The 26,754-nt window shown below is 40.7% G+C and overlaps 1 protein-coding gene across 1 annotated transcript in view; it reads left to right on the forward strand.

The window, feature by feature from the left end:
• The first annotated feature begins 48 nt into the window (after positions 1-48).
• Positions 49-26,754, forward strand: part of LOC104318286 (BPI fold-containing family C protein) — a 32,864-nt gene continuing 6,158 nt past the window's right edge. Inside the window, 16 exon segments of the mRNA XM_069807368.1 lie at positions 49-319; positions 321-363; positions 1,153-1,284; positions 10,247-10,358; positions 12,484-12,612; positions 15,490-15,645; positions 16,370-16,433; positions 16,521-16,581; positions 18,162-18,253; positions 19,844-20,017; positions 21,001-21,054; positions 22,017-22,187; positions 22,821-22,888; positions 24,331-24,373; positions 25,508-25,574; positions 26,618-26,694. Coding sequence (XP_069663469.1) covers positions 185-319; positions 321-363; positions 1,153-1,284; positions 10,247-10,358; positions 12,484-12,612; positions 15,490-15,645; positions 16,370-16,433; positions 16,521-16,581; positions 18,162-18,253; positions 19,844-20,017; positions 21,001-21,054; positions 22,017-22,187; positions 22,821-22,888; positions 24,331-24,373; positions 25,508-25,574; positions 26,618-26,694 — 1,578 coding nt within the window. The 5' untranslated portion in view covers positions 49-184.

The raw sequence follows: 26,754 nt of genomic DNA on the forward strand, positions 1-26,754 counted from the left end.
GAGGGGAGCGGGCGCAAGGGCTGCCGGGGCGTGTCGTTGTTTTGGTTGGCGCGGCACCGCCTCAGGCCGCCCGGCCACGCCCCCTCCCCGGTCTGGCCCCGCCCCCGGGGCCTGAGGCGTTTCCTAACGCGCCGCCGGCCGCTCGCCCGATCGGTGCGCTCGGCGCGCCGCGCGGCGGCGATCGATGATTGGGGCGTTCGGGCTGCGTCCGCGCATGCGCCGGAAGGAGTTAGCCGACCCCGGGGTGGCGGCCATGGCGGGGCTGGTTCTTGTTCGCCTCCGTCATTGAGGTGGTTTTGCTGTTGTTGTTCAGCGGTGGGCCTGTGCGCCTCGGCGGTTTATTCCCGCCGTGCCTGGAAGGGGGTAAGCCCCTGGCGGGAGTGATCTCTGCGCGCTGGCTGCCTGCCGTGCGGAGGGGTTTGGTTGGGCCGCTTTTCTCTCCTCCCTCCTTTTCAGTGTATGTACTGGTTTAGATGGTCTTCTGAAACCAAAAACGTCGAGGAGAGCGTGAACTCTGCTGGCGGAGTTCATGGAAACAGGTGCTAGGGGAAGGGTAGAAGGAGGATACTGTCCCCAAAAGTACTTAGTTTTGTAAAGGAACATGTTTTTTTACAAGGCAGAGTTGTTGTCTCGGAGGTAATGTTTTATCAGCAGTCAAATAATCTCACCAAAAGTACAAAGTGTCACAAGCTTGACTTTACTGGCTTTAGTTCCACTTCATCTGTCGTACTGGGAAAGAGGTTCCTCCCCACACCTTAGACCTTATCAAATAGTATACTCAACTTCTTCTAGAAATACACACATTGTAGAAGTATAATGTTCATGGAAAAATGTAAAAGGCACAATTCAGGTTTTTACTTTGTTTAATGAATTACATTAAATTTCAGAGAAAGTGAATTCAGAGGTAGCTTGGAACAATGCTTATTCTCAGATTATCTTGGTTTTCCTTCTAATGATACAATTTAATTACCTAGCCTTTCTCCACACAAGGAATAATATGAGAAGTACGAGGTGCAGGAAAATTGGAGTACTTACTAGGAATATAATACTAAAATAACAGTAGGCGAAGTGAACTTGAAAGGCCTAGCTTGTACCACCAAGTACAACTGCTTATTATGGCACTATTCAGACTGCTTAACCCTACATTCATAGCAGCAGCCCTGTCTGTGTCCTTTTGGCACTCAGGGGGCCAGTCAGAAAAAGGAGACAGAAACTTCAAAATTTCTGTCCTGGGCTACGGGCACAATCTCCTTTATGCCATCCAAACATGGTCATCCAACCCAGGTAAATGTGGTTGCTAAATTTCACTTCACTTCATAGTTTGCTGTTAAATACATCTCAAACTGAAGGGCAGCCATTGTCTGTTTTCAACATGTCAGTAAATTCCTCGGTGGAAAGGAGAGACTTGTATTGATGAAGGTGATGAAAGGCAAAGAGACTACTGAAATGGAGTACTACTCATTGAACAATGGAAGAGCTGATGCTCATGACAATCAGCTTGGTGTTACAGACTGGGCCCTCAACTGCGAGCGTTAAAACAAGTGATTTCCTGAGAAGCATGCTGTGCCCTTTGCCACTGCCCCAGTTGTAGAAGTGCTTATGCAGTCATCATCAAATGGGGTCACCTCCCGGACAAATCCGGAAGAGTAGGTTTCTGCGGCAGAGGGGGATGAGAGTGGAAGTGGCAAAGGTAGGGACAAAGATGATAGGAAGGAGGAGAACACATGCGGAGGGATCAAGAGCACCATGCCTGTCAGGAGCTCTGCTTTCCTCTTGAACAGGGTTGAATCCAAAGTGAGTCATGTTGCTGCCTCAATGTCATGACCATTTTCCATTGGCCATGGACATCCTGCTCTGGTTTGTCCTTCAGTGTTGTCCCTGTCCTGGCCACCTCCTGTGTTCCCACTGGCTCCAGGGCAGCTTAGTCTGCGCTCTTTAGGAAGGGTGGAGGAGGCTTGCCTAGTATGAGAAATGTTCATGGCCACAGTTGTGATGCTTCCAGCAGAAGCACCATTTCACTAGCTTGCACAAGCTAAAATAATTGTGTGAAATAAAATGGTTCAGTTTCTCAGGAGCTGGCTATAGTAGTCATTGTTAGGTAACTAGCTACGCCAGTTACAAGTGAGCATTTCTGCTGGCATTCTGCTAATTTTTCTTTTGAATTTTATGAGTCATGCCACAATGTAAGGTTTAGACACGTTCTCCACACAGAGGTAAGTATTAAACAGGAAAACCTCTTAAGAACCAATCATGATGAAAGGCTAAAACATTTTCCACAGCTTTCAGGTTTGCCTGTGCAAATTCCAAATGACCCAAAAACACCATCATTTTTTTTCCCCTCACACATCTTTCTAAAAGGGCTGTTGTTTGATGAGTAATATTTTTTCTCCACCATTTTCGTTTTGTCTCAGTCTGCAGGCAGGAGACTTCCAATGGCCACATAGGAAGTTGAGCTCAGGCTGGGAAGGGCACTGTCAAAATAGTACAGGAAACCTGTGTGCTTACAGACTTGAAGAAGTGGTTGTATGCAGAATAATTTTGGTTTTCAGCATATTTCACCCTTATCAGAAATGGTGAATTTTTTAAAAGTCTAATTCATTAAAATAATATACAGTATGGTGACAAAAGAAAGCTCTTTATCAGTAGCTCAGAATGGTTGTTAAAGACAATGTGGTTTCTCAACTGAAAGTACTTCATTGAGGTTTTTTCTCCCCCACATGGTCAGCCTAAAACACAAGCAATAGAACCCATTCCACCAAAGAAGTAAAACCCTATTGATAGCCCTAGTGGTTTCTCTTGAGAAATTTGAAGCTTAATATAGCTGTAGTCCTGCAACTTCCCATGGCAGAGGAGAAATATAAAAAGTAAAGGTCTCTCTGGTTCAGTTACATACCTCATGGAATTACTATTTTTTTTTTCTTGAAAGCTGAGTGTAGCAATAAAGCTGTGAGCCAGTGGACCTTTTCCATTATTTTGCTTTCTGTATTAGCCACCGCAAAGAGTGTATTTTATAATATGTATAAATAAATATATATGTGTATATGTTAACCCTTATGATACTGATATTTTGAATGACCAGGGTCACACTGAAAGATGTGAGAGATGGTGGAATGAGCAGGAGAAGGGTATGAAGGCTGGAGTATCATCAGGAGATCTGTGGAAGTCTGAAGTACCATTTTAAGTGTGCCAGTGGGGGAGGAGGTTCAAATCAAAGCCAGTAGAAGAACCTCCTAACTTCTTGCAGCTTGATGGTGGTCAACTTTAGTCCTAAAAGGTATTTTAAAGCCCTTTATGCTAGTGCTCTATAGCTAATACATTTAGTGGAGCTCTGCTTTACACCATCCCAGGTTGGCTATCCACAGATGACCCTTAAGCAGTGTCTGAAGCTTGCTCATGTGGCTCTTAACTTCTCTGTTTCTGATGAAAATCTTTGGCATATGTAGCAAAGAACCTTTCAGTGGGTTTTCTGGGGTTTGCCAGTTTGCTTTATACCTTTTTAGCTACCACCATGTTTTCTTGGATTTATATATTTCTTTACAGTATTGAATTGCTGAGAGTTGTGTGTGGAGCAAAAGTCTTTGAAGTGGCACATCAAAGACAAGAGTTTGATATCTTTGCATTAGCAGACCAAAATCACCTTTCTCTGGGTAGTAAAAAGAGGCTCCAGCCATAGAGGAAGATTTCCTATGTCTTGTGATGAACCAAAGGGGTCAGGTTTTTCTTAGTGAGATTACTGAACCTGCCTTCTAGGAATCTGCGGTGACTTCTTGCAGGACTGCAATTTATGCAAAACCACAGTAGGGGCTGCATAGGTTGAGAGAGTGCCTCACGCTGCTGTCAGCTCCATGAAAGTAACTGAATGGTTGTAGAAGAGACTAATGAGTGTGCCAAACAACTGGAAGAAAAGCAGAGAAGAAAGCTTAGAGCAGACCTACGCAAATGATGGACCCATCTGAATCTGGGCAGATCCCAGACAAATAATGCCCACTGCATACCTGTTGACGGTCTCAGTATTTCTTACTCTTCCCCCTGTCTTTTTGGGGACCAGCTTAAGAGCACCCTTGCAATTCTTAGCTGTGAGGGCAGTGTGCAGTGCAGAGCTAGAACAAGAACGCTGATTTTTTTTTTTTTTTTGCTAGGTGTACTTTGGTAAAAATGAACCTAGTAGTCCTGGTTCATGTGTTAGGATAGGGCAGTTATAGAGGTCAGCAACATGAACTTAATGGATCTAAACAGTGGAAAGTGTTTTTTTCCATCACCTCATCAGACAACTGCCTCTCAACACAGTTATCTATTGTTAATGGATTCTGTGTAGGCATTGCAGCTATGTTATTTATTTTGCAGCCTGGCACAGATTAATAGTTCTCTGGCAACTCTTCTCCAGGGCTTTGAAAGCCTTTATGAAGGGCATCAGTAGGCAAGCCATGCTCAGGAAAAGCTGTGGTAACACAGTGCCTTTGCAAAGCCTCTGAAAGATTGGGGGGGTCCCAGACCTACTCACAAATAAAACCTGTGGGGACTGGGGTGGCCGTTGCCTCCTATGGATTCTGTTTGAAGATTTAATTGAGCTAGATCATCTGCTGCCTCAGAAGTTGGGAAGTGGATAGCATTACTTTTCACATTGAATGGAGGAAACATGATCAGGAACTTACTGGAGTTTTTCTTTTCCCGTGGGTATTTCCAGTGGTTGTGGAAAGGTGGAGATCACCTGCTTTTATGTCATTTAGCAAACTCCTGTCTGTATCATTTGGTGGTTTCTTTAAGTGTTCCTGCCAATATCTCTTTCCTATCAACCATATAAATTTTTTATTCCTTTTCCTCAGAGGTGATTTTCCGTATGAAATATCAGTGTATAGGAAGGGTTAAAATCTTGAAGCTCTTGGGTCCTTTTTGATTTGACATTGTTGAGTAAGCTGCAGAAAGCCTACCTGTTCTTGAGCATGCTGCAGAGTAACTAGAGACAATGGAGCAAGGGAGCAACTGAAAAATCCAGTCCCAGTTCTGTGATAACAGCAGAGATATTTGTGAAATTGAAGTGCTCTCTCTGGACTTCAGGTTGGGTAGACACTATATTTGCTATCATGTTTGAGAACTTTTTGTCTTGTGTTTGTTAACTAGTGAGGTTTCTTTTTTGAATTTTTGGAAGTGAAAGAAAGTCTTCTGTGGGCTGCAAGTGGAGAGTTTTGTGCAGGACCAAGGCAAGTCAAGGACAAAATTCTTTTTCAGAGATATTCTATTCTATTTCTGAAGTTGGTCAGTTTAAGGCAGTGTGTTTTTATGGCTGTGTTAAACCTGTACAAGACAATGACAGTGACTTTTTTTTTTTTCATCAGAAGCTTTCTTAGTTCTTAGGCAGATTTTAGCTGTAATCTTTATTGCAAGTTTTATTTAAAGTTTTTGCAGACTGTTCACCAAATGTGGTATCTACAGATTGGTAAGTAGAGTACTTCATTAGGGTGAGACAGGTGCACAGACTGAAACAAATGAGTTTTTCATCTTTTCCTCTATTTAAAGTACTTGAATATGCTATCTCTGAGAAGACAAAAGAATTAAGAGAATGATTTACATAAAGGAATTGGTCGATGGGGCCTCAGTTACTGAAGATAAAAATCAGAGCAATTTGTCTGCCATCTATTGTCATTGACAATGCAACTGGCAGCTCTGATTTAGACTATCAGGCAGCTGACAGGTTCCTTCTCCTTAGCTCTGTCTGTCTCAGTCATCTGACTAATCTTGTACAATCAATCCTAACATCTGACAGAGGTTTGGGGCTTTGATGAAACCAAGAATATCAGCCTTGGAGTGCAAAAGTAAAGCTTGTTGGTTTGAGAAAGCAATATGAAATGATACCGTCTTTTATTGCGGTGGCAGTTCAGTTGTTTGTTCTTTCAGCTTCTCACCTGGCATACATTTAAGATCCAAGCAAGAACGTATTAGCTACAAAGCACAGTAGTGACTAAGATTGCTGTTTTATGTTCCTCAATGGGAATGAAATTCAATGAGAATGAGGTATCTCACCTGCATTAATGCTTCTAGTCATCCTGCTAGATAAATATCTAGTAAATATCTATGTACTTTAATGATAGAAAAATCTGTCCTTCTGAGTTTATATTGATTTTTAACTGACCCCTAATAATCAGGATAGAAAGTGGCATGTTTGCAGGAAAAGCTGGGACACTTTTTGGAAAAAGTTTAAGATTTGTGACTCCCACTGGCTGTTCTGCATAATATAACATTGCTACCTTAAAGTAATTATTTATTTTGAGTTGCTTAAAATAGAGAAAACTAAAAAGGCCTAAGAACTAGAGATAGAATGACCAATTAAGGGGGGGATTTTCAAAATTTGTCAAAATGTGGATTATGTTTTCAGAATGTTTTTTCCCTGAAACCACTTTTTCTTCCATAGTGACTTGGAGTAACTTTGTAAGGATTCCTTAGAGAACTCTATCAGATAATGCATTTTGTCTGTCTTATAATTCAGAAATCCACTGAAGAGCAGTATTTTATAACGTACTGGGTGGATCTTGGATTTGCAACCATTTAGAGTCTGACCTAATAATATTAATTCTAACACAGAAGTAAGACTACCAAAGGGTGGTGGGGTTTGGGGTTTTTTTGGTGGAGGGGAGGGTCTGTGGGTTTTTTAAATGCACTTATATTTTTTCTCGTAGACTGTGGAATAAATTGTCCAAGACAATATGGTACTTATTAGAAATCCATGAATGACCTTATAGGCTGGAATACTTGGGAAACTAGCAAGACCTTTTTGCTACTTATTAATTGGCGTGGTTTTGTACATAGACAGGCACCATGATCACAATGAGACATGTTAGAAGAGGATGTGTCACTCCCCTCAGTGGTAAGGCCAGAGTAAAGTTACCATAGGTCCCTAATAAAAAATTTCCTAATGCAGCACTGAGAGGACTTGAAGTTGTCTTGAGAAACAGTATTGTTATTTCTAGAAAACTGAGCAGTGGCTGTCAGTGGTAGTGAAAATCAGGATGAATGCAAGAATTTTGAACAAAGAAACCTTACTTCTGTACTAGGAATGTGTAACAAAGAAATTATTTGTCACAGCTTTTGTGAAGCTGTGTCATGTGGTTATGTCGCACCACACAGTGGCTCACAGTCTCGCTTTGCACTCAGAGACACCGTGCTGCAGGCTCATGCTGGGACACTTTTCTCTGTTCCTGTGTTATCACCATGTAATTCTCACATTCGCTTTGAATTTACCTTTCTCTCGTGACCTGATTTAGTCAATCTCACGTATCAGTGTTTGGACTAAGTCAGAGGTTTGTGTGTAACAGGGAGGCAAGTTTTGTAGGGAGGCCTACTGTATTTTATTAGACCAGCTGATTTAGTTGAAAAACTTTTGGACTCACAAATCCAGTATATCCCAGGAGGTGTGTATATGAAAAGGGTGTTGTTCTATAGGAGGACAGACCTGCTCCTCCTTGGCTGGGATTGCTCTGTCATGTTCACTCTGCAGGAGGTAGGAGAGATGGTAAAATAAACTAGCCAAGAAATGGGTGTAGAGAAAACATCAAGTAGTGGAGCAGAACCACTCAGTCTCACCAACAGCTAATGCCTGCCAAAGTGCTATCCAAGTAATCAGAAATCTGTGTCTTCTCCCACACTGACTGCTTCGTGCAGTAAAATCATTGGCTAAACCTCTATTGGCTATCTACCCTTGTCCCAGTTTCACTGAGGGAAGCGATGGATACAGGTAAGATTTTTTGCAACTCATGGTATGCATCATTTATGATCATGTTTGCATCATAAATGTTGTTAACAGGTCCCTGTGGCAAAGGTGAGAAGATGCTAAAGACATGGTATTCTTTCCTGCTGTGTTGTCTGTCCTTGCGGCTTGAGGCTAATCCTGGTCTTAAAGTGAGGATTACTCAGAAGGGGCTGGACTATGGTATGTCTAATGTCGCCAGAAGTTAATTCATGATAAATACTCTATGCACAGAATATAGTTCCTTAATAAAGGTGCAATGTAGAAACAAGCTCCTTAAATATTGAAATAGAATAAACTCCTTTTGTCATCTCACACCAGGAACACCCTTTGTCTCTTCTCTCAATTATTTCCTTCCTTTCTGTGCACCCCAGGTGTGAATTTATCCTTGCATTGGTGACTGCATTCTCCTACAGTCTAACAAGTGTTTCTACTACATTCCTCGTATTGATCTACTTTCTTAGAACCAAAATGAGATGGCCATATAATTGGTCCTCTTTTAAAAGTGTCAAAAACCTGATTGAAAGTGCAATATTTAATTGAAGATAGTAAGACATAATTGGAAAAAAGGTTACAATTTTGGTAGCTGCACACTTTACTCTTATTCTTCCATTTGACGTGGGATAGCATCTGCATGTGCCATTCTTTCAAAAAAATCTAGTAACTGTCTGCCATAATTCTGCCCTTTAACAGAATATCAGCAATTTCCACAATGTATTTTCCTTACTCTTTCTATTCATGCTAACTTTCACTGTCTCTTAGCTAAGTCTTACTCCACGGGTGTGGAGGGCACGCAGTATGATTTCAATTGTTTACAGAATTAATAATAATAATAAAGGTTAACAAGGCACAAATTCAGCAAAGGCTGGGTCATGCTAAGGATTAATCGTCATTTATGTACTGAACATGCTGACAGGTAAACAATGGACTTGTGAGATGAAAAGTAGAGGCTCAGGGTTTATGCCTTTGAGATGAAAGCAAGGATCAGGTCCACTTACTTCTCTGTATGAGCATTGTTTTAAAGGCTTTTGAGGAGTTGAGAAGTGCAGGGCAAACATCAGTCACCCAAAACAGAACTGATCTCCATATCTTTTTGTGACACACAGGAGAAATTGCTCCCTAGGGGTCTCTCATGCCTTTAGAAATGAGAATTCAGCCTGCTATTTCTCAGTGATTTCTTTTTGTGACATTCAGCATGGCCTTCAAGTGCTGAATGAACAGACTAAGTTTGCACACCCCTGCATTAGTAGTAAGAACAGACATTTAACAGTGTGCCTCCCAAAGGTATTTCTCGTATTTGAAGAGCACGGTGCCTGTCATGTCTTTTCCCTTAATATAAGATATGAAGGCTGAGGCAATAGATCCTGCCTGCATGTTCCTTCCCTTCTGCAAGAACCTTGAGAGAAATTCCACCGCGGATCACTGGCTGCCTTTACTGACAGTTGTAAGAGAGCTTTAAGTTATTACAGTCAGAGCCCATATTTTGCTTTGGAGGCAGGAATTCCCAGGGAATCATAATTTACCTCTCCTTCATAAAAGATGCATTTTATTAAAAGGTATTCCAGTGTTGAGTTATCGTTGATTTCAATGCTTTACTTTTTTAATACACTGAAGTCTGGGGGAGAAAAAAATAGATGTTTTGTATTCGGTAACTGCGAGGCCGAAAGCTAAAGAAACTTATGCTAAAAATATCTGAAAGTGGGACATCATTCAGTAGTAAAGTTTTAGCAGTGTCTTCATCAAAGATAAGCAAACAGAAGGAAGACACAAGGAATCTGGGGTTTAAAGATGTTATGTTTGTTGATGATAGGGTCTGTGTGTATTATCAGTTGAAGCATTCAAGAAAGTAGGGATTCCTTAAAGCAAGGAGAGAAGCTAAGGAAATACATCAGAGGTCTGCAGCGTGCTGTAATGGATAAGGTGCAGTGGTAAAACATATGTACTCTGAAAGGAATGGAAAGAAAACATTTTAAAGGATTGTCTTTAAACCACAGACAACTTCCTGTACACAAACAACAATCCAAATAGTTCTGCATGTGACATACCAGCACTTCAGGTGCATATATCACACTTCTTCCGTAAGTAAACACTACATACAGAAGTCATCTTGCTACTTCTTAACTGGCTTTTTCATCCAACAAGTATGAGACAATCTGAGGTAAAGGTGATGACCAAGTGTTTCCCAAGGCTGTGCACATTGTGAGTGAAGTGAAGAAAGTATAACAGTTTCAGAAACCTGACAAGAGTTCTAGAATATAAAATACAACTCACGGACGAAATGATCCTAATAGGTGATCTTGATCTTGGGTTAAATAATTTGTTCGTGAGGCTAATAGAAGTTACAAATGGGCATATAAGTAGTTGGAAGGAGGTCTAGGTAAGGATCATAGAATCAGTGTTTCAAGAACTATGTTAAAAGTGATGATTAAATTATTTAGCAGTATATCAGGACCTTTGGGTGCCTGAATCCGATCTGCAAGGCATGTGCTTTCCTCTGTCCCCTTGTAGGCAGCAGGATTGGGATGGAGCTCCTGAAGCAAGCACTATTGAAAGAGACCTTCCCAAGCTGGAGTGGGCAGGAGAGTTTCTCGGTTGTTAAGGTCAACTATGTCATTTCAAGGTAAGTAAAGGAAATACATTTTAAAGTTTGAGGATGAAACAGCAATTTATTACCGCATAGTAATAGTAATGGAGTCATTGGTTTTTTCAGTGTAAAATGTTAATGGTTCATCTAACTCTGTTCCCACGGCCCAAACACTGATAGGTTTTATAAGTACTTCCTTCTACCACACTCAGAGATGAGCTTTAGAAAGCTTCTGAAGGACCATGTTGGCTGTTTTTTTAGTTGGTTTGAATCAGAGTTTGGGGCAAGACAGGTGTAAGCATGGCTATGATACAGCAGGGGAAATGGGTGGGAAAGAGGGCAGAATTGGTGTTATTAACAGTCTGCTACTATGAAGGACCTGTAGCAGTGAAAATAACTTGTGTTTGATGAGAAAAAGCCAACAAAGGGATAAAATGAAAATGTGTGCAGAGGAACGGCGTATCTGGACTAACATGGCAGGAAGATGACTTTTACAGAATCTTTTTGGATGGATTTACAGTGGTAAATCAGCATTTTGATTGGATAGGGCTTGACACCTATTTCCTGCTGAGGAAAATCATTGTACCAAGAGCAGCCAGTAGAAAAAAACAGTCTTCTAGGGTTTCCTACAATTTCTCCAAATAAGGAGACTAATATTAAAGCAGGTTTTTCTACAGCCTTCAATCCCATCTTCCAATAGGCTATAAACAGAAAAACAGAAACTTCTGGTCTTTTAATATTACTATCAAGCCAAACTCTGCTGCTCAGTAGCATTTTACTTCCTTTTCTTAACAAATTACCCAGGGCAAGAAATACCAATCTGGGAGACTTCATGTACTTTCTGCTGGATAGGGCCTGCATCCTTTATCTATACCTAATATTTTCCTAATAGCCTGCTTTCCATCAGGCTTCATTGTATTATACGATCCTTGTGACCTTAATCCCTGCTCATCTGAGAGAGCTGTGTTTGGACAGGCTGGAGAAGAACAGACTATGGGGGTGGAGAGGCATGTGTGTCTTATTGCACGTCTTCCACTGGCTGCTGAGTGGTGATTATAGAGAATATGCAACCAGGTTCTTCCTGGAGGTACACAGTGAAATGATGATGGGCAACAGACATAAGTTACATCAAGAAAAGTTCTGATTAGAAGTTAGGAAAAAATGCTAGGGAACACCAGAACAACAGCCCAAAGAGGTTGGGGAATCACCGTCCTTGGAGGTGTGCAAGATGCAAGTGGGCAGGGCCCCTGAGTTGGCCCAGCTTTGAGTAGCGGATTGAACCAGAAAATCTACTGGGGTCTCATTCCAACCTAAATTATTATATGATCTTCAAAGCCCCGATTCATTCTCCTAACCATAGTTCTTGAAATTGGCCATCTTCCCAGTGGATAGTCTGATTTTAGCTCACTGCAAACAAGATTACTTGAGGCAGCCTTACTGCTGCCCAAGATGTTGGAGAATTATGGTAATTTTAACTAAAAGTAGCTGGTGCCTTCTGCCCTGGGGAAAGTAGATTAAAGGCAGTTGTTTCAGAGATCTCTGCCAGATATCAGGAAACAATGAGGAATGTATACTACATGATAAGATTACAGCTGATATCTTTACAATGTTCAGCTCAATTCAACACACCCATTTACAAGACAATATCCTTGAGTATCAGAAACATTTGTTTTGGCAGGGAAATCTTCAAGTAAGATTTTGGTTAGAAAAATGCATCCTCTCCAGAGCCCTTTGCTGAGGCAAGGGAGAGGATACAGAACGGGGAAAGAGAAACTTCGATGTTCTTCAGCTAATGCTAGCATTCAGACAACCTGGATTTATTTATAGATGTAGCCACTGGGATAATATACAGACTTATTTTCCCCCAGCAAGGACATTTCACTTTAAGAAGTTTGTTTTTCTCCCAAGGGGAGGTTTTTCTTTTGGCCAGGCATCCTTTTTTCCCTGGCCAGATATCAAGGTTTCTTTTTCCAAGGATGCTACTAAGTGTAATGGTACAAGTGTCTTTCTTTCCTAAAATATACAAGGGTCAGTCATTTCTGAAAAATTCTTTTACCGAAGCATAGTCTTTGCTTTTTATAGCAGAAGGGTTTTCAGTGACCGGGAGTCCATCTAACCCTTCTGACGTGCAGTCTAATATCCCCCTTTCTGTATTCTGTAGGCTCAGAATTAACGCTGTAGATTTCCCAGAAACTTCTGCTTCCTTTATTCCTGGCACTGGCGTTAGTCTGTCAGTGGCACATGCTTCTGCTACGATCAGTGCAGACTGGAGAATGAACACGTGGCTGCTGTAAGTATTGTACAGTGTGATGCAGGTGCGCGGGACAGTTCTGGGAGAAGGGTTGCAAATGAAATTCAGAAATCTAGTTGGTAATTATTATTTTTCAGGTCAGATACACTTTATCATTTAACAACAATCTATCTGAATAAACTTCCTAAGAAGGCAACACCCCCTGCCAACTAATTTTTTTTTCTTTTTTTTTTAATTATTCTACCCCACAGATTGTCTCTTTGGGGAGTATGAGGTCAGACATTTGTTAGCATGCTCGGTTTGTCCAGACTGTATATTACATGGTATTACATGAATATTCAAGACCACAGAGTTTGCAATGGCCACATTCGTTACTTTGTGCAGTATAACTGGAAGGTTGACTCTATACCTAATTATCTCTTTGCTGGTACAGTGTATATTGTCTTCCAAAGTGCTTCTATTAAAGGAAGGGCACTGTTACAATGCCAAACATTCAGAACTTTGGAAATTCCAGAATTTGGGTCGCTGTGGAAAACTGACTTAGCTTCATGAGCCTGTGCATTATGAGATTGTCTTTAACGGCATGATTGCATACTGGTTTTTCCTCAGCATTTTTGCTATAGAATTTTAATATAATAGTCTAGATTTTCTTGGGGGCAGAGGTAGGGCTAAAACTTCTGGGATATCAGAAAAGTTTGCAAGGTGCTAATCTCTACAATTGGGGTTAATGGAGTAACTGGTAACAGCAGCAGGCGTTGCTCTGTTTGCAACCCAGATAGTACAGCAAAATGGATCACCAGGCTGCAAGTTTCCCATTCAGTCTCAGTACTGGTGGCTGGAAACTGCTGTCACTGTGCCCCCAACCTGTCTGTTGTCCCCTCTGCCATACCAGTATTGTGAGGAAAAGGATACTGTGTTCAGCAGGGCAAAACAGCTCTTCCCAAACACGAAGCCTCCTCTCCCTCTTGCTGAAGGATAAGGACCTGGGCAAAATCTGGAGAGACCCCGGATGTATAAAACCCCAAAGACTTCACAGATGGCAAGAGAGGCAGGGAGCTGGTATGCAGGATTTGGCGGAGCAGATCGTGGTGGAGGTGGTGAAAGCCAGCTTTGGTTGAGTTTAGGGGGTGAAGGGTTTTTCATGCCTTTTTGAGGGCCAGAAGGAACAATCTCTGCTGCTCTGTTCAGTATGATGTTTTGTGAATGGCTGTAGGTTTAGACATATCCAGAATATGCCCTATTCTTCATCCCCTCTGTTCCCTAGTCCTACATGTTGCTTTCAGCATAGCAGACTAAGAGGGGCAGCTGAAAATGAGCTTTCCAAGGGAGACCATTGGCAACCCCACCCCTCCTGGGCTGTTCCCAGGGTCTTGTCACAACTTTTTAGTTGTAATAGTGTTATCCCTGCATTTTCAGCCCTCCTCTCCACCATGTCCCAGAGCACTCTGCCAGTCACAAAATCTCCTGGCAGGCCCTTTGTTCCTGGAAGCCTGTAGCTGAGACCCTGCTCAGAGAATCAGGATTCCTCCTGAAGAAGAGCAGATATAAGGGTGCAGGAACAGAGGACCTAAGTAGCTGGGATTCTCCCCATCTCCCAAGCAGCCCTAAAAAAGGAGGAGGAGGGCTGAGATCCTTTTGCGATGGTCCCTGTCACTGAAGTCTGGGTAAGGCTAGGTTGGAAGGATCTCTTTAAGTCATTTTGTCCAGCCTCCTGCTCAAAACAGAGCAGTCACTGGACTAGATCAGGTCAGCTGTCTGTTGGTGGTGTTCGGCCAAGGATGGTGATGCCACAACCTCGCCAAGTAATCTGTCACAGTGCTGCACAATCCTCCTTGGGGAAGTGTTTTTTCCTAATGGCTTATGGGATGGGGGTTTGGTTAGGGTCTAGAAAATGAGGGTCTGAAGAGTGGTGCTTCGTCCAGATAGCCACTTAATGCACATATACGGACTGAAAGGTGGGGTTGAAAATGGCAGTGGTGGTAGGAGGGATGTTGTGACTGGCAATACTGTTCACTGGTTTGGCCAGGTATAGTCTATAGTTTGGGGCTGGATTATGATTAATCTTTCAGGATTACAACCTCCTTCCCCACGATTTTTGCTTAGCCTGAAAAATAAAGAGGAAAGCTGAGACAGTCATGGTTTGAGCTTCCTATTGGGCTGGGCTCCTTCTCTGTGGTGTGGTGCAGCCACTGTAGTAATGCCTGGGAAAAGAAAACCTGGTTAATCAGGATGAAGGGGTGAAAACTGATGCTTTCGGTGCAAATTCTGTTATGGTAAATGAGGTTTTTATAAGGCTGTTCTAACATCCATTCAGCTCTCTGCATGCTGCTTGGTTGGTCTACAGCTTCTACAACTCCTAACCATAGTCCTAATACCTACATTTGCTGGAATTTAGGTATAAGGATATTTTTGTTGGGGTCTTAGAAGGGATTTTTACAGAAAGGAGACAGAATGAATGGGTTTGGGGCAGGACAAAGAATGGAGGAATGCATACATTTTAAAGGATTATTGAAAATTGTTACAGGAAAGAGGAAAGTAGAACAATTGCAAAGTTGAGAACCACTGGGTTATATATTTATTAGCTAACTGGCTTCTGCTGCTGCAGTCCCAGAAGCCTTCAGGGTATCTGTCATGAAGGACTGGAATGTCTTGTGTTGCTGTGAAATTGTCACGTTTTTGCAAACTTGTCAAATCCTGCACAACACTGGAAAATTCATGTCCTGGAAACTCATGCATATAATCTTTTTTTGAATACCATGCATGTCCCTAATCTACTTTAATCCCTAGAAAACCCATTCTTCATTCTAGATGATAAAAGGAAAAAGTCCTTTCAAACTTGATTTACATGTAGTTTCTTAAATTGTTCCCTTAAAGCAGATGTTTCCTTGACCGAGTTGGTTTTTTTTCTCCAAGCAGCAAAGACCAAGGAGGAATTACTGTGTCCATCTCAGGACTGTTCATTGCAGTTATCTTCAAAGTGTCAAGGGATAGCACAGGCCGCTTGTCCATATTGCTACACAATTGCCAGCTGAGCATTAATAGTTTAAAAGTCAAGTTAAATGGAGGATCTAGGTATGTACAGTAGATTTTCTAATTACTCTGTGGGAGGTAGCAGGGTTTGTAGCATAAGGGCCACTTTTCAAATTTTGACTTTTAGGGATCCAGTTACAGTATATAACTAACTATTGAAGGCTATGAAAATAGATTTTTAAAGGTCTGTTTTCAAAACCAGGCTCCTTTGCTGAGTGTGTGAAGTACAGTTAATCTACACTTCTTTGTGCATGTGCCAACAAATGAGCTGACCACACATACTGCGTATGAAAAAAATGCCATTTGGGCATATTAAATATGACAAGACTGCAAATGGAGGTTTGCAGATATGAAGGTGGTCCAGACTGATTATGCCTTTTGACAAGCTGACTTACAATTTCAGAATAAAACTGTCAAAAGAGAATATGAAACAATGCTTGTAGTTCTCCTCATTCTGATTTCCTAGAAAATTTTTTTGTCTTACTGGAAGACAAAATGTGGCTAATTGAGTATTGTTTATCAACACATTAATATGAACTTTGACTACTTTGCAGATTGCCTTCTAAATAGCTCTTATGAGACTGAGAACCCCTAGCATTTGTCTGAGACTCACAAATTAACAAAAAAGTCAACTGCAGTCTACCAATATCACTGTGATCGCATCTCATTAATATAAATGACATTGACATCCCAGGCTGCCAGGTTTTATATTTCAAGGATTTCAATCCATGGTAAAAAGTCATTGTGTTCATTTCTTTTCCTTTAGCTGGATCTACAGCTTTCTGTCTGGTTATCTGGAGAAGCCCATTCACACCAAATTGGATAAAAATGTAAGTTTGCAAATCCAGTTTCAGCTAGTGAAGGGAGGAGTTCAAATACAGCCCTTACATTACTGACTTGTCTCTCTTTTCATATAGCTATGCCTAAACATCAAATACAAAGTCCAACTGATGGATGCACAGCTAAAAAAGCATAAGGGTGAGTTGTTGATAACAGCTTTTTGTTAAGTAATTTTCATAGTGCTCAAATTGTAGCCTTTTTTATTAGATGCCAAACCTTTCCTGTGTTCACAGTACAAGGAAGTACAAGGAAGAAAAATACAGCCATTGTTCTATGCATTTACCTATTACAGAGTCTACCCTAGAAATCTCTTGCATGCACCTTATATACATTCAGATTTCTTTGGTGTCCATAGCAGGTCACCTGTAATCTTTCAGTCTGTTGTAGCTGACCTGTGTTATTTCCTTAGATTTTTGACATGAACGTTTTCATGCTGATCCTTTATGCTCTTGGTACTGTGGACATGAGAAAACCTGAGTTACCAGTAATCCACTAAAGAGCTAGCAAACATACCTGTAAGGTCTCGTAAACTTAGCACATCTTGTTCTGAACTTGAGTTCAGTGAGATAACAAGATACTGCAGGAAAGCAATGTCACACTACACACTAAGCATGCTTCTCTTCACACCGATAACAATTCCTGTGTCACTCTTGCAGAGACATGAAGACAATAGATATCTGTGTCCAAAAAGCATATATATATATATATACACACATAAGATTTTCATTTCTATAATAAATCCTACAGCTTTTCTTTTTTTTTCTTTTTTTTTGTTGTTGTTTTTTTCCAAGACTAATAATATTTGTAGTTTACACCAAGTCAAATTCGTTTAATTCACTCAAGTCATATAATTCAGGTCAGAGAGTTTGTTCCCACTCTGCACTTTGCATTGTGGATATTTCTACTATCTGCTCTGCTATTCAGAAGCAGAGTAAGTAGACTTGTAGTTTTCCTAAAGTGGCCTAGACCTGCCATGTGCCAAGCAGTGGCAAATATTACTAAAAATCATGGTCATCAGGAACATTTTCTTATGCAGCACATACCTAAACACTTCAGGCACAAGGGCACTCCAAGCTGTGCTGTCATATTGAGGAGCTCATAATCTCTGTGTGAATTCACCAATTCTCTTTAAACCCCTCTTATTTTTGTACAGTATGAACAGACCTTACAGTCCAATCAAAAATAACAATCAGACTGAAGTTGCATGTGAGCACCTGTCAGAAAAATTCTTCAATCATACTGTCTGATAAAGTGCCCTCTATTGTTGTGAACAAACATCCCTTGTCTTCAACGCTGATATGCATAAAAATGTGCTAATGTCATCTTCCAAAGTATTTATTAGTATTTACCAGGATTTCACTAATCATATAGGAGAATTTAGTTCTCTTGTGCAAACACATAACAAAAAAGGGGACTTTGCCCCAGATACTCCTTCTTTCACTGCATGGGAGAGATTTCTGAGGAGTGTATTCAGTTGTGAACAACAGGAGAACAAGGCCTCAACCAGGAGGAATTGATGACTTTCCCTATTCCCCAGAGGGAATACTCTCACTTTTTCCCTTATAACAAGTTTTTTTAATTTTCTTCTTCCATCTCCCATCATTCTTCTTCTTCAGATTCATCATTTCTATAATGCCTTTGCCTTTAACTAAACAATAACCGTTTGTGATGTGTTTTTGTAATAACAGCTGTTTTGTTTTTGTCCATCATTCTTCTAGTCTTAAGCCAGATTGATGCCTTTGCACAAATAGACTATTCCCTAGTTAGTTCTCCAGCAGTCTTCAAATCACACATTAACTTGGATTTGAAGGTAATTTGTCTTTAATATTAGTGTGCGTTCTAAGACTTTTCTGATTCCCTTTTGTGTTGATTCATTTTCTTTCACTACAGTCTTACTCAGCCTCTCCAATATTTAATTATAAAAGCACTAAGACATTTGGACATTTTGGTCAAGAGCTATTTTGGAAACCAGATATGACTGTTTATTTAATAAATTAACTGCATTCGTTAATTAACCAAAGCTATTGTTTAGAATTAAATTATTTCAGAGTTGAAACCCTTCAGAGGTGCTTTATAAACAGCATAAAAGTATTCTTTAGGTACACAGCTCTTCCACTGCTGCTTGGTCTTCGCCTGTTACCGTTGATATGTACCAATGTGATTGCAATCCACAGCATTTGTTTTGAGATGACTCAGCATCTTGTATATGTACAGGTCACACCCCAACAAAAGACTTCTTACAGACAGTCCTTGAGCAGCACGCAGCAGTTCCTTTCTTATCTATTTTTCACCTTTGTCAGCAAGAGATATCTCAGCAACGCCCAGCTTTTCCAGCAGCTTCAACAGTCCTTGCAATTCAGAGCATCCTCATGGCTCTCAGAACTGACTTCAGTTAAGAAAAGTGTGCTAGAGCTATGGTTGAAACTCTCCCTCTTGGTTATTTTGTTCAAGCAACTTCTACCATCCACAAAAAAACGCTCCGCAAGCAGGATATACATAGCTTAAAAGTACTAAGCAATTATTTGTCAGCTACTATAGCTAACTAGAACTTACAGGCTAAGCTTTGACATGCTGACGCCGCAATGGTATACTGGATGAATCTTTGTAAGTCAGTTATTAATCAGTTAAGGAAGTTACTGGTCTTCAGTGCTCCTTGGAACAGGCTGATTCTGGATGGTTATGAGTTGCCATATTCCAACTCTCAACTTTTTTTCTTAGGCTTTTATACCTTTCCATGTCAGTATTTTTCCTGTTGAATCTTTCAGCTACTAACCATTACAGTGTCAGTAATTACACTACTTACTCTCTGTTCTTACTTTTCTTGTCTTACATGGCCTTGGCTCACATACCTTCTCACATTTTAAGAACTAATTTCTTAGTATAACTGAACCAAGGTCCCACACCTGTGCAGCACTCAAACTAGGTCTTGGAGGACTGGCAGCTGGACTAGGGCTAAGAGTTAGGTAGTATAAAAGGCTCCTTTGTGTCCCTGTCCTAAGCAACTTCCAATGCTTTTGGGGTTTGCCTGAAGGTTTTCTTGACATGTCACCCTTAGAATTAAATTAACAAATGTGTCTTTGCCACAAGAGAAAGCAAGCTGTGGTCCAGAGGATTTTTTTGTGTCTCATAGCTGCAGTTCAGATTACTCGCTTGAATGCTCAAATTCAAACTTTGAAAGGATGGAGGCCAGATTTTCTCTGTGATTCCTGTATTTTTCCAGAAGAGCCTGAATTTGTTGATTTTCAGGGCATATCACAGACTTATTTGCTTACTTCAGGTTTTCTTTAATGTCAAGCTTTTCTTCATGTTAGGAAGAATTCTTTCTGTTCAACCACTACTAATGCATTCTGACAGATACAAATATTTACATCTAGAAATACTTGATAATGACTCTTTGCAGGGCACAGTCTATCCAGTAGGAAGTCACACAGAACCTCCCTTTGTGCCAGCTCCATTTGATTTCCCAAACCAGGGTGATTCCATGCTCTACCTGGGAGTCTCAAGTTATTTTATTAAGTCTGCTTCACTGGCTTACTACAGAGCAGGGGTCTTTAACATCACCATCTCCAAAGAGGTAAGTATAATTTGCATGTAATAGATTTACAAATATCAGCAGTATGGATGGTCAGCAAAGGAGACACATTATGTTTGTCATTTCACACAGATTTGGGTCACACTTCCACCACTTGTAGGAGGGATCCATGACATTCATTCTATATGTCATCATTTAAAATAGTCCAAGTCTCCCTCAGACCCAAGTCTGAACTTCTTGGAAGCTCTAGGCAAGGAATGACAGGTACGAAAGTCACAGAGTCAGTGTGCAAGGGGTTGCAGAAAGAACCAAAGAAAGCTTTTTTCTGCATGGATTCCACATAGGAGAGGAATGGACAAGACAGGAAAAAGTATAGTGAAGCCACAGTCTGCTGCAGAGAGGCCCACAACAAATGTATCTATCGGCTGTATTGAGAGCTGGAGTAAACCCTCAGACTTAACAGAGCAGCAGAACAAGGAAAGAAGCAGGTACAAGGACACGAAGCTTTCAGCTGTGGGTGAAGAACATACAAGACTTCTCTCAGAAGTGGTTTCCACACTGACATTAGTAGTCAGAGTTTCCAAGAAGTTTTGCTAACTGAAAGAGTGCTAAGAGCATCTTTATAAAAATTGGTGACACAAATGGTGCCGACAAACATCATCACAGTGGTCAGCAGCAAAAGGGCAAATGAGATTTTTGAGTCCTGCCTCCGACAGATTCAGTATATTTCATCTAAGAAAGTCCCAAAGGCAGGAAGTAAGCAGGATGCCAGGTCTGTTCTTTCAAAGAATAATGCTTGTTCGCTGGTACGTGCTTCTGAAACATGTCCATGAGAAATCTGTCTCTCTTCTGTTCCACAGAGCACTGTGGCTTCCCTAGGAATCATTCTGGGGCAAGGGAATAATAAATCAAAACAGAGATTATCTAGAACTAAAGTAAACAGAATATGGTTTTTTTCACCAAGGGAAAAAAAAATTCCCATTTTCAAACTGATATAATATCTAATTTATTTCATTTGTTTACAGCTTGCTACTACTTTTAACCTAAATACCGCCTTATTCAAAGATTTTGTTCCTGAGGTGGGTACTTTTACTTGTATGGGCTTTTTAAGAGTGAGCAGTAGCTAAATGTTTCTTACAGGTACTATCTGTGTACTAGCTCATTTGCAAAACTTTGGAGGAGACAAGGAAACTGAGCTGGTTTATGATTAGTGGGCATATATGTCCACCCATCATAACTCCATGTTCTTCCTAACTGTATCAAATTACTCGTTAGTCATTCGTTTCCCTGCTAAGTGCTAGATTTGCTCTCAGTCTCTGAAACAGTTATAAAGACTAAGTGGCAGACAGCGTTGGTGACATCAGTTTCATTTTATTTCTATTTGAGGTGATGGCATCTTTGCTACTGGTAGCCTGACTTCTCTATGAAAATATACCTGATTTATGGCTGCTGGAGATTATATACAATAAGAAGTAATAGTCATGAGGAGCTAAATTTATAAATGTGATGCAAGAAATTAAGATACTATGAGATGTTTTAAAAATCTCTGATATGGCAACATTTACTATAAAATTATGAGATTTAGCATCTATGGCATTGCAAACTAAAGTTTTGTCCTCTAGGAGTTTCTCTATTTTTCAGAAGATTGGCTTTTTGGAAGGCTGCCTCTTTTCCATATTTTTTATATTGTCAGGCTTATTATTTTTTTTGGCATTAATCACTTATGTCCCTCATTTCTTTAACATGCGGTGCCAATCCTCTCTTCTTGAAATACAGTTTTCAGGAACAACCCTTAAATATTTCTCCATATATGTTCCATATCAGTGCGTCTAAAGCTTCATCATTTGTCTCTGAAACTGAAGAGTATATGCAATGCTAATTTTGTCATTTCAGTTGGTGTAATTAAAGTGAAGTATTTTTAATATAGGTTAATTAACAACAGGATTGGTATATAGCACCTAATTATGATGCAGCCACAGAAACTATAGCTTAAGAAAAACTAAACTGTGCAGTCAACTTTTTTTCCTCTGAAATTCCACAGATTGCTCTAAGTTATGTAACAGCATGCCCAGTGCTGCTGAAGCTGATGGCTACATCACCACCTGCGGTCAGTTTAAACGCAGACAGATGCATCTTACAGATCACTGGCTGTGTAGAAGTGTTTGCTGTTCTGCCAAATTCAACCACCCAGTACATCTTTAGAGGGAATCTAGTAAGTAACATGAGGTAGAAGATAACATTCAGTGCTAGGGCTGAACAAATCACACAGTAATCTTCCAGATCCTTTGAAAATCATAGAGATCAGCATAAAATAGCATATACTGGTCTGCCACAAATATGCGTAATGTTTGATGCATTTCACAGGGAGGAAACATGCATCACATACTGTACAATTTAATAAGCAGGTGCAGAGAGCTACTTATGAAAGCCCTTTTTTCCTTGTGGGAGTTGACTGATTATTCAAGAATAAATTGTAATATATAAATACATGATTATCTGATGCCCACTCTTCCTAACTTGTTTGTTATAAAATAGTTCAGTGTGTCCCCAGACATCTTTTCATTAAATTGAAAGTGAGTTCATTATGTCAGCCATGCAAGGACTTAAATGATCCTAATGATAAGGAGGCAATCAAGCCAGTATTATCACTTTGCTCACACAATCTCGGTTGCTGGCAGAAAGCAGCAAATTCACAAATTATTTCACTATCTACATGTATTGACCAAATAAAAAGTTTAGACATTGTGTTTCCAAACACAAAAGCAATTGCATTTGTGCCTGTATCTAAGACAGTATCTATCTGTGTATACGGTCACAGAAGACTGTTCTGTTTTTTTCCCTGCAGACAGCCAGTACCAGAGGCAATTTGACAATAACCAAACGGAAGTTGATTATCTCATTACTTCTGAAGAGGTAACCAGAGGAAATTTAGAAAGCAACATTAACGATCCCAACATTAGGACACAGCAGAACTTCATTGTGTCCGCCTGATAGTGCTTGTTTCACCATGAGAAAAAATTAATTACCTTCTTTCTCACAGGGGCTCTAAGATACTTTTGACTGGTTGATCTAAATCTTGCAGATGAAATATAATAATATTGTGGAACAACCATGTCTCTTGTGCAACGTGGTATTATCCCTTTCTGTAGGTTAAATACCTTTCCAGATGACAATGTTCAATTTATTGGTTATTTTAAAGGCCTCTGTTTCAGTCCTCTGTTTCAGTCTGTGCTGATGTTGGAGAATGAAGTTCAGTACTTTATTTGAAACCCTCTAAATATCACTGCCATGCCATGTCTGAGCATCATAAACAGAACTACCAGAGTGCAAACACTGCACTGGACCACTGTAACTAGCTCTCTGTATGCCTTCCCATGAGGGGAAGGGAAAAGTGAGACTACATAATACAGACTGCAGCAGACACCATGCCATCAAACAAATGAGACTAGAAAGTTGTCTGTAGTTCGAAGCAAAGCTCAGAGCTTTTTAGATTTTGCTTAGACCTTGCTGGTTTTGTGGTTACCTACAGTTATGGGTGTTCTCAGCTGCCTTACAACAAATTTTATTCACACTTCAAGCTGGGCTTTGTTTACAGCCCCCTTCTCCCTAAATGCACCAGCTGGGTTGAAGCACAGACTTTCAGGCAAGTAGCCCACATTGGTGTTTCTTCTTGTTGGTTCTGTACTCCAAGTTGGGGCAGAATTCCAGAATATATCATATTTTTTAACCTATTACATTTTTGTTAAAGGAAAATGTAAGCAGCCTTTTCTTAGTTTTGGTCACTGGACCTTTTTAACAGGAAAAGAGGACTTGGAGTGGTCAGAGCCTGTCAGTATAAGTTTAAGAAGTAATGGTGCCACTCACTTAGAGCTTTTGACACAAGAATGTGTTCTTCTGTTCTTAAAAATGTTGTTTTTCCCCAAGATTATGTTTACAGTGATCTGAGAATGCATTACAGGCATCAGTGGGAAAAGTTAGAAAATAATAATGGTTAAGAATGGATATGAGTTTATTCAAGTCATAATGAACATTTGAGGAATGTGTAGTTCAGCCATTGCAGGAAATGGCAGTTCCAGAAAAATTTGATTTCCCAAGTCTTATAGTCAAAGCCCAGGACTACACTTGACTGTAGGAGGAGATTGGTATCAGAAAGATCCCAGTGATTCTAGAACTTATTTGTAGTTGTGCCAGTTTTAATTAAAAGCCATTGGGAATCAAGGAGTCTTTGGCAAAATTAAATGTGCGAATCAGCATGAAATCGGTATGAAATTCCACAAATGAATCTTCACGCAGTGTGCATAACTTGTGCCTTCATCCTTTCTAGTGAATCCTCTTCTTTTACATCTTTTCCTCAGGTTCCAGTTCTCCCTGCTGCACTCCATTCTTGGCTTCTCTGAGGTAAGCTGACCGTTTCAGTGCCTGGGAAAGGTAGCTGAGCCCTTCAGAGAGAAAAGAAATTCATCTGAACTTGTTGCTGGACAATTCTTAGTCTGTCCTGGGGATATCATCTGCCACTGCTCTTTCTGTTTTGAAAGAGTATATTCTCTGCTTTTCTTTTTCTTTCCAGTAAGAGGAAATACCTCTTGGAGTGTTGTTTGGTTTGGGTTTTTTTATTTTTCTCATTAGAGGCTCCAAATGTTATGGAGTTATTACTGTGTAACATTAATTGAAACAAAGAGAAATGTTTGCCTGGGTCTGCATGACCTAGCAAGCCATCATAGTTGATTCTGCTCACTTCTGTGCATGACCTAGCAAGCCGTCATAGTTGATTCTGCTCACTTCTGTGCATGACCTAGCAAGCCGTCATAGTTGATTCTGCTCACTTCTGTATCCAGCAGCACAAAGGCAGGCATGGGGCTAGCACCTCTTCTAGCTGTTCCTGACAGCCAGCCTGAATTCACAGCTGGATTGAGTAGGTGCACCAGTTGGAGTGAATACAAAGTCAGGCTTAAGCTTAGTTTCAGGAATTATCTTGAATCACTTAAACCAAATACCATAAAAATGGGAGTCAAAATAGGGGATAAAAGGAACACCATGCCACTGCTTTGATCATTCACTGTAGACTAAGAAATGGTCAGTGTGACTCTGCCACAGCTTAGCCCAACCTACATCTTTAAGTGAAGGGAGGAGGACACTAACTGCATTGGCATAAGACAGAGCATGAGGACAGGGCAGTTCTTGCCACCCAGAGAACAGTTCACTTCTGAGAAGTAAGTCCTGGCAGCTGAAATGGGCTTGAACAGATTTCATTCCTAAAGTTAAGGTTCAACCCAGACATTTAACATACAGAAAAAAAAACCCTTCAATTTAACTTACTGCAAGAAAAATGCGACACCTCTTTGCCAGTATATTTTACATTGTTCAGCTGCATCTTAAACCAAAAAAAGATCTTTTTTACCTGAGATTTTCTCTGCTAAGCTCTGTTCCAATCTTTTTGCATGTCACTCCGGTTCTAACCCTCCATCTCCCCTGTCAAGCTGCAATCCCATAGGCATCAGGCAATAATCACCAAATGTGTTTGCCCCCTCACAGCAGATTTCACTGGTGGAGAATTTTCTGTCTTATGCTTTACGGAGTGCAGTGATCCCAGTAATCAATGGTAAGGATTGTGGCCAGTTCCTGAGCACAGTTGGTGGGAAAGCAAGACTGAAACCATAAAAGGGAGTGCCCACCTTTAAAGACTGGGTTATGGGAGGTTCTCTGACTGTTTGGCTACACCTGGACAGGTCTGCTCTGTGCTGGACTTCAGTGCTGGTCCCTCAGTCACCTGGATCAGGGGCTGGGACAGAGCAAGTCTTGGCTCCCTTCCAAACAGCGGGCTTGGGTTTCCTTTTCACTGGCTGCAGCGTGGCAGCAGAACTGACGCATAAGCTTGAGTCTTGTCCTGACGCAGAGTCAAGCCATGACCGGAGAATGGCCCAGACTGGGGAAGTGCAGAAGCACACTTACTTCTTGGGGCTTCGGGGTGACATCTCTAACTTTATCACCTCCCTCTGCCTTTGTGCTTCACCTGCTGCCACAGGCAGGACAAAGTAGAAAATCGGTTCAGTGGGATGCAGAGAGTGAGGGATGATGAAGAAAGAGGTGAAGGTGGAAAGAAGCAAGTGGAAGAGGACAGAAGGTGCCTGTGAGGTAAACGGAGGTGAGGAGACTGCTGAGGAAGGAAGTGAGCTATTGATGAGGAGAAAGGAAAGAGAATGAAAAGGAGGGATGCAAAAGTCAGATATCTGGAAAAGCAAATAGGAATAGAGCTGAGGCTTGATCCAGGAAGGTAGTCATAGATGAGAATAAGAGGGACAGACAGGATTAGAGGATCAGGTAGAGAAGAAAATGAAAGGAAGACGGAGAATAAGTCATAGTGGGAAACAGCAGAACTCGGATCTTGTGGGGCAGATATCTGGAGAGGAGCAAAGGCAGTCAAATCCCAGTGTCAGAGAGCTGAGAGACTGTTAAGAGGTTTGTATGCAACTTTTTCACAGGATTTTTTGCTTTTTAGCACATATGATTAATAGCTCCCTTGAGAGGCACAAGGACAGCTGATTAAAGGGAAATTGCAAAACAAATCAAGTTCCTTGAGAAAGATACTTCTGAAGTGCATTTTATTATTACATTCAAATGTATTTATATTTGTCCTTTCCAAAGATAAACTAGGAAAAGGATTTCCTCTTCTTAACTTGGCCCATACTACCCTGACTAGACCTGTAATAAGAATGAATCAGGTAAGAAGTCTGATTTCTTGTTAAAGAATATTGCTTCTTTTTCAGGCCTGACACATTTGT

The sequence above is a fragment of the Haliaeetus albicilla genome, chromosome 19, assembly GCF_947461875.1.
Source record: "Haliaeetus albicilla chromosome 19, bHalAlb1.1, whole genome shotgun sequence".
In the NCBI taxonomy this organism is placed as follows: Eukaryota; Metazoa; Chordata; class Aves; order Accipitriformes; family Accipitridae; genus Haliaeetus; species Haliaeetus albicilla.